General features: G+C 40.1%; 1 protein-coding gene across 4 annotated transcripts in view; it reads right to left on the reverse strand.

Annotated features, from left to right (window-relative positions):
• The window catches only part of ccdc66 (coiled-coil domain containing 66), a 54718-nt gene that overhangs the window by 19461 nt on the left and 22416 nt on the right, over positions 1–12841 (reverse strand). For 3 of the 4 annotated variants that reach the window (XM_030134470.1, XM_030134469.1, XM_030134468.1), the window contains 6 exons: positions 12211–12419; positions 10711–10795; positions 10465–10623; positions 10311–10386; positions 6856–6933; positions 6556–6781 (listed from right to left, as the gene is read on the reverse strand). In XM_030134470.1, the coding sequence (XP_029990330.1) occupies positions 6556–6781; positions 6856–6933; positions 10311–10386; positions 10465–10623; positions 10711–10795; positions 12211–12419 (833 nt within the window). The remainder of the gene's footprint in view (positions 1–6555; positions 6782–6855; positions 6934–10310; positions 10387–10464; positions 10624–10710; positions 10796–12210; positions 12420–12841) is intronic. The other variant, XM_030134471.1, reaches the window with a different exon arrangement.

Raw genomic sequence — 12841 nt, forward strand, 5'->3', positions numbered from 1 at the left:
ATTGCAAAAAAACAGTCAAATTTTTCCAGCTGAAATGAATTGGGCCATTTTCAAGTGGCTACCATTCCCAAACAATTCGTCCTAAAATTATGCAGTAAAACGAAAAATGTTGTTCTTGGCCCAAAGATTATCTGTGTGGTCACGTGGTAACGATATCACGCATGGTTTTCACACAAAAATGTGAAAAAAACAACCCCATTCATTTTCAATGGGAACAACAAAAAAGTTGACTTTTCCTACTGCTTCGCCATACTTTTACCAACAGACATCATTTAAACTAAAACGCAGGCATTTTTGTTATCTCTCCAACAATGTCTGTGGTATGAGGATGGGGTTTACGGTTTTTGATAGACGAGTCTTAAAAACCCCCTGGGTTTAGTCAAAATCTCATCTGTTAGAGTGTGTGATGTCATCAGCTAGAGTTGAGGAACAGCGAAGATTCACCTGAAAATTTTCTGAACAACTTGCCCTCCTGGCCAAACAATACATAGGAGGTGAAGGATCTTTTCCAAAAATGTAGCCGTAGTTCCTGAGATTCATATGAACCCATGTTTGAAGACCTAGCTCTTTTTAAAGTGAAATGGCTGGCAGTAGTTTAAGGGCAAATCCCTCCTCAGCTCCTATTCAAATCAGTACAAATTAGTACTAAACAGATTGTCCTGCTCCTGGTGAGTTGACTGTTTTTAAACTGACATAACCCGGTCATTTCTCACAGTACAGACAAAAAAAATACATTTGTGTGTTCCCCGGGTCTGTCTCCCACTCACGATCATGTTAGTTTTCACCTATCATTTATAGTTTTTCCATAATTAGTAGCTGTTCGGGAGCTGTTTCACAGTGTTTCAGTCATAAATGAGCGTGGTTGTGTCTGTGTCTTCAGTGCCTGTTGTCATGGTAACAGAAAATGCGGTCTATGTGACACAGCTGCAGACAATAAAGATAATTAAGACTCCACAAAAAAACTAATACAGCTACACTAAAATTAGAAATAAATAAATCAAAATAATAAATAATGAATACAATAAGAATAAATATAAAAAATTGAAATATAATAAAGCTCAAAACCTTCACATAAATTCTCTATATGAAATAAATGAGCTCACCTGGGATCACATACACATACACATGGAACTAGAAGACTGACACAGACTGTGGGAGGGGCTTCTCATCTGAATACAGGTCTACAGAAAGTCTGTGGTGACGTCAGTCCACAAACACTGACACACAGATTCATATGTGAAGTGAATGGGAGATATTTTTTGTTTTTACATCGCACCTAACCAAAAGTCCATCCGGCGAAAGGCAAGCACACGGGTTACACTTCCTTCAGGAAATGTATGAAAGTCTAGTTTTACTTATTATTTTCATGTATTTCTATGGAAGAGAACAACTGTTTAAAAAACACTAATAAAGAAAATTTGTGGGGAAAATACAATAAAACTTCAGACTCTAGATGTGATTCTAGATGTGATTTTATCTATATTTTTTGGGAATAAATTACAGCTAATAATTGAAAGTAAAAGTCTTTTTTGCTCAGGCGATAATTGTACCATCCAACTCTATGATCATTGTATCCCTAATCCGTTTATACGTCATGCATCAACTTATTTATGTCAGGTGACAGACAGTAGAGAGGCTGGTGGAGATGGAGGAGGAGGTAGAGGAGAGGCCAGAGAAGGTAGAGGAAGAGAAGCTGGAGAAGATAGAGGAGGAGGGGCTGGAAATACACAGGTGAGGTTAAATAATAGGCCCTTTCCCACCGCAGGAACTTTTGCAGGAACTTTCTATATTACCCTGAACTTTCAAAGTTCCTGGTGCGTTTCCACCGAAAATTACCCTGGTAACTGACCCTCCCCCGGCCCCGAATTTACCCCGAAGAAGTTCCTGGTACAGAGGTAGTACTTTCCAGATTACCAGGAACTTTGGGGGCGGAGCTGTGTGCTGGAGAACACTGAGTGGTGGACTAGACTAGCAGCATTTCCACATTCTGTCCACCGCCAATATTTAACTCATTTAATTTCCACAAGCTTTGTATTTTGATAATTCGGAAAATGGACCAAAAGAGAAGCTACAACAAGTGGACGGACAAAGAGGAAATTCAGACGGACTTTAAATCGCCGACACGAAATGAGCGAGTAAAAGCTGTCAGAGCCAAATATAAGACACAAGCCTAAAGAAATACGAGAAAAGAAGAAGACATTTATGCAGGATTAAAAGAAACTAAAGGACCACAATGGTCGCAGTGGATCCGACTGTCGAATAAACCAATGGTCTGTATATCAGAAATATTCACTGTTTAGTTGGTTCATGCTGTAACAGTAGTCAGCGGAACATCAGTTGTTTAGTCCAAAGTGAAGTCCAGTTAACCTAATGCTAATGCTAATACTAATGCTAATACTAACTGGTCATCAGTCTGACATTAAACCTAAATCACAGAACTGGATGTATTCATGTTGTCGCCGTGAGCTGAACTCTGATTTATTCTGTATGTTTTGTGATTTCCACCTGAACTGGACCGGACAGACTCGCCTCTTTTTCTGAACCTGTGGCTCATTTGTGTCCTCCTCCATCATCTACTGCTGTTTACAACAGCCCAGGTAAGAGATTTAACATGTCACATTACACTGGTAGGAATCTGTCATCATGTGCTCTGTTATTCATTTAAGCATTTTTATCACTTTTCTTGTAGGAAAGCAAAAAAGGGACCAGGACCATGGAGTTCCAGACTGGCTGTCCTGGACTAGCTGGACCAGACCCTGGTCCAAAAGCCTGAACCTTTCACACGTCTTTATTTCCCTTTTAATCTCAAGGCACCTTTGTTTTGTTTCAGTTTTTAATAAAATTAAAGCTGCAAGCAGCATTGGGCGGGACCTCGCACCGGGCATTCCACCTCCCCCGCGATCCACCCCCCGTGACCGTCGATACCTCAGCTCCACTCACACCTCTCCGTCCCGATACCAGTTCACACCCTTTAGTGTCTGTCCTCCTTACATCTCTACAGAACACCAGCGACCCTCTGCTGAAACCACCATCACCTTTAAATGAGACTTTTATTTTGGAAACCCTACTGTGTGTCTGTGCATTTGTTTTGTATGTGAGAGAAAGAATCAGTTTGAAAAATGAATTGAAATTGTATGAATAATTGAGCATAAAAGTGCTGATTTATCACATTTAAGGCTATTATTTTGGAAAAACCCTATTGTGTGAGCATGTGTGTCTGTGAGAAAGAGTACTTTTGAATGAAGAAACATTGTACAAACAGTTGAGCGTTTGGTCATAAAAATGAAAAGAAGTTCTGTAATAGACATTATTCATTATTTTAAATAAGGGTTTTATTTTGAAAAAATGTAGTCCGTGTAGTTTGTAATGTGTGCAAAATGTCCAATATCCACAATACAATGCAGCAAAACGTGTTTTAAAATGTGAAGGGGGGAGAGAAGAGAAAAAAAAAAAAATTTCCATGGACAGCCTGGGATTTGAACCAGGGTCCTCTTACTCCATAGGTAGCAGCTTTAACCACTATACTATACACAGACACTGTCAACTATGCACCAACACAACTTTCATAGGGATTTTGTCATTGTGAAAAGTGAAACTAAACATAGTCTTCAAAAAAATCACCATTATTCCATAACCGTAGGTTGTATCTGAAAAATTCTTTCACTTTTGGATTCTGCAGACTTGTGGGAATTTAATGAGGTATAACTTTTGTGTCAAAAGTCTGAAATGAATAAGCAGTAATTGCAGAAAAGTAGAGTAACTTTCAAAGGCAGATTGCCAACTTCCTGCTGGAGTTAGCTCATGAGTGTCAGTGTATGATTTGTCGGCTCAATCAGACCAACATTTTGGCATTTGTTTCATGTTTCTGTGACATTCCTACTGGCCGCTAGGGCAGATTTTGTGTGTTTTTTAGTACAAAGGTGGCGCTACAGAGTCCATTTTGGCACCCAAGGGGTTAATTTTGATATTGAATCAAAGTATTCACCAGCCATGACATACATGGCAAATTTGGTGAGTTTTGGAGCATGTTAAGGGGGTCAAATGGCAGTCTAAAGTGGAAAAAGTATGAAAATAAACAAATTGTTATAAATCAATAACCGTACATCGTATCTAAAAATTTTTTGCATGTGAGAGTTGTGCTGAGTCCCGTGAATGGATAGATATGTCACATGTGGGGAAAAACTCCAAAGTAAAAAATGAGTTCCAAACATGGCAACTTTGCAGGCTCATAAAAAAAAAACAAAGACAGTTATGGAAAAAGTACGAGATCACTTTTTTGAGGAGGGTTCACTCTATCTTTTGGTGCTATTTAGAAGTCAATACGACAAACGGTGTCATCGGAGTTAGTTTTAAAAATTTTATTTTGAAAGGCATATTGTGAACTTCCTGTTGGAGCTAGCTCATAGGTGTCAGTGCATGATTTGTTGGGCTCCATTAACCGAAAGTTTTGGCGTTGGTTTTGTGTGTGTACAACATTCCTACTGGAAGTTAGCAATTTGAGCATTTTATTTTGAAAGGCAAATTCTGAACTTCCTGTTGGAGTTAGGTCATGAGTGTCAGTGCGTGATTTGTTAGGCTCGATGAGATGAAAATTTTGGCGTTTGTTTCATGTTTCTATGACATTCCTAGTGGCCGCTAGGGCCATTTTTGTGCATGTAGGGGGCGCTAGAGAGCTCATTTTGGCACCTATGGGTATAATTGTAAAATTTTATCAAATTTTTCGCCAGACCTGACATGTGTGCCAAATTTGGTGAGTTTTTGAGCATGTTTAGGGGGTCAAAATCCAGTTCAAAAACACGGAAGTATAATATAAAAACGAACGAATAACAATAGGGCCTTGCTTGCAGGCAAGGCCTCTCACTGTGTGAGAGGGCCTTACCTTTCGGCTCGGTCCCTAAAAAATATATATACAGGGTGGGGAAGCAAAATTTACAATGAACATTTAGTTGTTTTTTCTCAGCAGGCACTACGTCAATTGTTTTGAAACCAAACATATATTGATGTCATAATCATACCTAACACTATTATCCATACCTTTTCAGAAACTTTTGCCCATATGAGTAATCAGCAAAGCAAACGTCAAAGAGTGTGTGATTTGCTGATCCACTCGTCACACCAAAGGAGATTTCAAAATAGTTGGAGTGTCCGTAAAGACTGTTTATAATGTAAAGAAGAGACTGACTATGAGCAAAACTATTACGACAAAGTCTGGAAGATACTATTAAAGAAGAATGGGAGAAGTTGTCACCCGAATATTTGAGGAACACTTGCGCAAGTTTCAGGAAGTGTGTGAAGGCAGTTATTGAGAAAGGAGGAGGACACATAGAATAAAAACATTTTCTATTATGTAAATTTTCTTGTGGCAAATAAATTCTCATGACTTTCAATAAACTAATTGGTCATACACTGTCTTTCAATCCCTGCCTCAAAATATTGTAAATTTTGCTTCCCCACCCTGTGTATATGTGTATATATATATATATATATATATATATATATATATATATATATATATATATATATATATATATATATATATATATATATATATACAACCTAATACTGTCTGTTCATTTACAAGGCATCAAAATATGAGTATTAGTACTTTTATCAGTAATATGCAGTTGAATTAAATGCAGGCATTTGAGTAAATCTGTCTGACTTTAGGTTGAACCTGGACTATATCTGTAAAACAATAGAAATGAAACAGAACCATCCATCACACATAAAGTTAGATGTGATTTAGTTTAAGGAATGAGAAGTTGAAAATACATGTTCTACCATTTTTAAATACAAATTAAGGATCTGTAATAATGGTTAACTTCATTTAAAATGTATTCCAGATGGATTAAGTGATTCAACAACCAGTAAAATGTTAAACCCAAACTGTCCACTTCAGTACTGTGTCATTTTATTGAACTAGAGCTTAGTTTGTGAATGTACATGAACTGGACTACAGTTTCTGTTACTGCTCCTTCATACATCATCAACCTGATTTAAATAAATTACCATGAACTTTTGGGTGCGGTGGAAACACAATTACCAGGTACTCTTTTACCCCAAAAAGTTCCTGGTAAATAAGTTCCTGGTAATAAAGTTCCTGGGCCTTTTGGTGGGAAAGGGCCTAATGATGGATATATTAGTCATGAGAATAACATTGCAACTTTCACGAGTGCTGCCTTGAAGCACTTTTGTGTCCCCACCAATGTCAAAATCAAACCTATTCCCTTGGTTCAGTGTCTTGCTCAAGCACACTTTGACATGTGGACAGTCGAACCACCAATCCTTCGGTCATTGGACAACCCGCTCTACCAACTGAGCCACAGCTGCCCTAAGTGAAAAAAAAAAAAAAAAAAAACCACTTCCCCGACTATTCACTAAGTGTCAGTGTATGGGATGACGCACCAGTGTCCACTGTGTTGGCTGATATGGAACTAAAACAACCAAATCCATGAATATACAAGAGAACAGCTGTAGAACAGATGAAGACTAGACTGAACATCAGGAATGAAAGGGTTGATGTGTGGAAGTAGATGTTGTGTCAGTGGGCTGTACCTCTGTGTATTCCACTCTGGTCTCCTCTTGTCTCTCGTGCTTCTGTCTGTCCTGGCGAACGCCTCATAAGGGTCTCCTCCTCCTGGCACACATATGTTTTCTTTACCCACTCTACTCCTGCCATGTGGAGGAGGAGGAGGACCAGGTGGAGGAGGAGGTGACCGGTGTTCTGCATAGACATCAGGAGTCTGAACGGCGTCATCTTTGAGCACAGACGGAGCTGCTTCTGCACAAACACTAATATATGTTTAGTACCAAAGTGCAAATGTCTATCAAATGTGTAGATGAGTGTGACGGTACCTGTTTGGACAGCAGTGTCTTTGTATGGACACACAGAACTGACAATATCCACCTTCCAACTCTGCTCCTGTTGGTCAACTGACAGAGAACACACTAATATATTATACATTATATTATAACACACTCATATTAGACATACTTGGACAGGTCAAACATAACCTCAGCCTTTCTACACTCTCTCCATTTAGAAATGTTCCTACGTATCTGGTACTAGTACCAGTTCCTACATATCTAGTACCACTACCAGTTCCTATGTATGTGGTACTAGTATCAGTTCCTACGTATCTGTTACTAGTCTGTAAAGTATCCACTCAGGTCTCCTTCTGTCTAATCTATACTATAAACCCTCATTGTTCTGACTGGTGCACTGAACTGGACAAACAGACCAACAGATGTAGAACTGTAGGACTATTTTCTGGTTCTTTGTGTGACATTTAAACTTTAAAATATCGTGATCTGTTTTCTTGTGCACCTGGTTCAGCTTTAATGGGTTTCTACTTGACCTGGAGCTGCTTTTGGATGCGCTTTTATTGTACTTTCCTCTGATTCTGTACATGTGTACATCTACATCTGTACTGTGGTTGACTCTGCCTTCTATTCTCTGTTTTCGACTTTGAGTGAATATTTTTTAGCCTGATTTCTGATCCTTCCTCTGTTATCTCAGCCTCTACTATAAGCATCTCCCTTTTCTACTGTGTCTCTACTGGGGTTGAACCATTACTCTGTGGTGTCCATTAGTTTCAACTATACCCAGCTCAGTTTGGGCTGGAGTTGGTGTCACCAGTTTCTGTACCTGTACCCAGCTACAGTTCCTAATATGTTTCTGCTCTACTTGGATCTGGTTTCTATTGTCCCTTCACTGTGTCTGTCTTTAAGTGTGTGTAAGAAAAGTCACAACCAATGAAGCATCTCTTCTTTGTCAGATTACTTATACATGTTTGCATCCAGGATTTAACCCATACTGACCCAGTGATACTTTTGTGTCAGTTCCCAAATGAATTTTTCTCTCTATTTAAACTTTCTTAAGCGATTTATCACCATTTATTATATTATCCTCTCTATTTTGCATTTTCAGAAAAAAATCATGTATTTTCTTATCTTTAATTCACTGATCAAGTAGAGTGAAAAAGGTACAGTTACATCATGAAAATGTTTACATCTACAATGTTTCCTTTAAAAAATATGAATAACATGAACCATGAACAACCTAAAATTTCTTAAGGAAAATAAGGACTATTTTACCAATACTCTGTCTCAGTTTATTATTTCCACATGTGCATTATAACTTTCAGATCACAGTGGATCTACAAATACACAAAATATTTAAGAAGAGACAGAATATTGGTACAATTACACTGATGTATATTAAGACATTTCATGTTGTTCACATTTGTTGTTTGTTATTCACATTTTTTGTAAAAGGACAGTTTACAAATATAAACATTTTCATGTAATTTTACTTTTTTTAATGCTAAAATAAAGAGTAAATTCTGAGACGCAATTATTTATAGGTTATTATGATAGTGTTTTACTGGTCTGATCCACCTTGATCATATTGGTCTGAATGTAGAACCTGAACTAAAATGAGTTTAATATCCTTGGCTGTTACATCTCAGTGTACTTTTTACATTTCACAAACTCATCCCACAGATTGGATTTGGACCCTTTGGAGGGCTGGTTTTGGCCCATGGGCCGTGAGTTTGACACCCCCGATGTAGATGTTTATTAAAGTTCAGACTAAAATTAAGGGTTATTAGATCAGAAACACAAAAAACTGAAGAAAAAGTTACTTTTTCAACAAAATCTCTCATTAACTGAACATAAACTCAGTGTGTCCATCCAGTCATTGATCCAACTCCATTGGTTTTACTGGTGAATCAATGTTGTAGAAGATGATGGTGTTTCCACGGCAACTACATAGCCTCTGAACATCCAAATGGGTCATATCTGATGACCATGAAAACATGACAAACTGTATTTTACACCAATTATTTACATGTATTGATAGGAATAGGTATTAAACAGTTCCATCAGTAGATGGTTTAGGTCAATGGTGGATATTTGGGTCTTTAAGTGTTAAAAGGGTAAATCGAGAGCTTTGCCTTACAATACTGCCAACGCTGCCTCAACCCATCTGTCGATCTCCTGTTCCATCCCTCCCTCACTTGTGAGCAAGACCCCCAGATAATTAAAATCCTCCACTCTTCTCCAACCTGGAGAGGGCACTCCACCCTTTTCAGACTGAGGACCATGGCCTCGGACTTGGAGGTGCTGATCTTTACCCCGGCTGCTCTGAGGAATGTGATCCCCCAATAGTTGGAACACAACCTCCAGTCCCCCTTCTTGAAAAGAGGAACCACCACTCCAGTCTGCCAATCCAGAGGTACTGTCCCTGTCCCCCACACAATGTGAAGAGGTGTGTCAGCCAAGACAGCCCCACAACATCCAGAGCTTTAAGGAACTAGGGACAGATTTCATCCACCCCCAGAGATTGACCACCAAGGAGTTGCCCAACTAGCTTAGACCTCAGCCCGGGTGATGGGCGAGCCTGCCTTGGACTCCCAGGACACTGCTTACACCATAGAAGGTGTAAAGGCAGGATTTAGGAGATTCTCAAAGTAGTCCTTCCATTGTCTGATGATGTCCCCGGTTGAAGTCAGCAGAACTCCATCGTCGTTGTAAACACTGTTCGTGGAGCCCTGCTTCCCCCACCCGAGTTGCCTGACAAGTTGCCAGAACCTCCTCGAGGCCTACCAAAAGTTAAACTCCATGGCCTCACCAAACTCTTCCCATGCCCAAGTTTTTGCCTCAATATCTGCCAAAGTCACAGCCCACTTTGTCTGCTGGTACCTGTCAGCAGCCTCAGGATTCCCAAGTGCCAGCCAGGCTCAATAGGATTCCTTTTTCAGCTTGATGGCACTGCTTACTGCTAGTGTCCACCAATGGGCTTGGAGAGTGCCGCCATGACAGGCACCAGCAACCTTGCTGCCACAACTCTGCACAGCAGCATTGGCAACAAAGGTGCTGAACATAGTCTATTCAGATTCCATGTCCTCAGCCTCCCTCGGGATGTGGTTGAAGCTGTCAGAGGTGGGAGTTGTAGATCTCCTGGACAGAGGATACTGCCAGGCATTCCCAGCACTCTCTCACTGTACATTTGGGTCCACCAGGTCTGACCAGCATCCTTCCCCAACATCAGATCCAACTCACCACCAGATGGTGATCAGTTGACAGCTCTGCACCTCTCTTCACCCGAGTGTCCAAGACATATGGCTGCAGGTCTGAAGAAACGACTATAAAGTTGATCATCAACCTATTGCCTTGGGTGCCCTGGTGCTACATGCACTTATGGACACACTTATGTTCGAACAAGGCATTTGTTATGGACAAGCTGTGTGCAGACAACACAATAATACTAAATGTCAGTTTGTTGAGCAGTGGAGTGGTGTGCTTACTCTGTGTTTTGTGGTTGCTGCCTGTGATTGGCTGTGCTGCCTGATGACTCTGCTCCTCCTGGACATCCAAATTCATCTGCATCCACACAAACAGACGAGTTAAATGAATGTCTTCTGATTAGTGGAGCAGGATGACATATTCTACTGGGTTTACCCTCTGCCTCTCCCTCAGTGTGTCCAGCTCATACTGTCTCCGCAGCGTCTCCCTCTCCTGTACCACCCTCCACTCCTCCTCCTCCTCCTCCTGCCTCCTCCTTGCCTCCTCCTGTTCCCTCTGCTGCCGCCGCTCCTCCACCTGGGCCTCAATCGCTCGCTGGCATCACGACAAGACAAAATAAGGATGTAAGAATAATACATTTCTGAGGCATCATGTGTGATAGACGTCATCATCTGCTCCTACCTGTTGCTCCTTTTGTTTCAGACGCCTCCTTTCTCTTTCCTCAATCTGAGCTGGATCCAGCAGGGAGGTCATTGTCCTCAGGTAGCTGGAACATCAGGGAACAGATCAGCGGTGACTGCACTCATATAGACCTTTCAGGTATCTCTCATACCAAGTTTGATTATCAGTACTTCCTTCTCTTTACATTTTCAAACAGCCTCATTCCTTCAGTTTCAGTGCATTGGGGGAGATTTGACAATAATTTTATTTTACTTTGTTCTGTCTTCCAAATATCAAAACCAGCACACACTGCACATGGCAGATGTAACAAGACAAAAACAACTAAAAGATCCAACAAGGTGAACATTAAAAACATAACAAGACCAAGCAGATGGTGAAGGGAGACTGGCCCAGAGATAAAGTGTCAATATTTCAGAAAGTTCTGTTGCTGAAACTGGAAACTGATTTACACATTGGACTGAAAATTATATTGATTACGTTCACCTTAGCGTCCAATCAAACGCTAACATGTCGACACATTTCGTGTTCAACAGTCTCCGTCATGTAAGCAGAGTAACATGTGCATGTATTATACTTATTTGAGTGGATATTTATAAGCACTTAACATTATGTGTAACAAGATGTGGGGAAATAAAATTTTTAGGTGAAAAATTACTACTTGGTAACTCGTGAACTTGAAATGGACATCAATTTTTTAAGCTTTACACAAAAATTCAAAACATGTGGTTCTCAACAAAAACTGATATCAGTAAAATATTGAAAGTCCCTGTTTCATTGACATGAGAATGTGGTAACACGTGGACAGGCTGCCATAGTAACACGTGGACGACTCTTTACCATTGTATGCTTCAACCAAAATGTTGACAGGCCAGATATAATCACAATGCTTTATTAAATGTATGTAATACTAATACAGTGTTAGTTACAACTTGTGGTGGTCCATACTGATATAGGTATATTACAAATAAAGAGTAATTTCTCTGTAACAGTTCACAGTTCTTTTTAAATGTGACAGATTGAATACATTTTCAAATTTTTTTATATCATTTTTAGTGTCAAATTCGAGCTATATTTTTATGTCTGAGGCATGCTTATGGTGTAAAATGTACAATCGATAAAATCGGTTGTAACTTTTTTTCTACAAGTGGTATTTTAAAAAAGGATAACAGTTCCATAAAATAGAGATCTTTAGCTAAAAAATGAGCCAACTTGATGTGTGCAAATTTACTTTTTCATGTTGATGTCCACTTTCACTTGATCGGACCCTTTCCGGTTTCTGATTTTACCAGTGTTTTTTTTTTTTTTTGGGGGGGGGGGGGGTTTACACAAGCATTTTTGCTTCTACTGGATCGGTCCAGTAACAGGTTTGTTAGTCCAATAACAGGTTAGTTTGTCCAGTAACAAGATTGTTAGTCCAAAAACAGGTTTGTTAGTCCAGTATGATAGCTACTGTGACTCTATCCAGGGTGGAATACATAGCTCCATCCTGACGGGGCTCACCTCGTTCTGGTCTGGGCTCCACCTCTCAGCTCCACACTCTCAGCTCCACAGCTGCCGGATGCCTCCTCCCAGACCAGAGACAGACTGGAGGAGGGCTCCCAGTCCCGGTTCTCCCCTCGTTCACTGGGGGCCACAGAGGGAGCTGTTGGGGGAACAGGCTTCCTCTGCAGGGAATTGAAGTGAGTCACCCATAACTCATGGTCCTCTGTCTGAGGACACAGCGTAAGAGTGATCACAGCTCTGAGACAGATATCAGCTTTTATTTTTATTCAGTGTTTCAGTTTGGTTTTTGTCCACATTACTTCTACATAACAAGGTTTGTCAGTCAGTCAGCCTTCAACCACGTTCAAAACACAACATCCCAGGTAAAGTTTGACAAAAGGGTTCAAAATCTGGCAGAATCCTTGGATTCAACGATTCTCAAGGAGGAGGTACTCCTGCGTTTCTACTGCATTTCCACTGTGTTTCCACTGTTTGCACTGCGCTTCCACTGTCTTTCTACTCTGTTTCTATTGTGTTTCCACTTTGTTACTCCTGTTTTTCTATTGTTTCTATTCCGTTTCCAGTGTGTTTCTACTGTTACTCATATGTTTTTACTGTGTTACTCTTGCATTGGTCCTGTTTTTCTGTG

This window comes from Sphaeramia orbicularis, chromosome 5 (genome assembly GCF_902148855.1).
Source record: "Sphaeramia orbicularis chromosome 5, fSphaOr1.1, whole genome shotgun sequence".
NCBI classification, from domain to species: Eukaryota; Metazoa; Chordata; class Actinopteri; order Kurtiformes; family Apogonidae; genus Sphaeramia; species Sphaeramia orbicularis.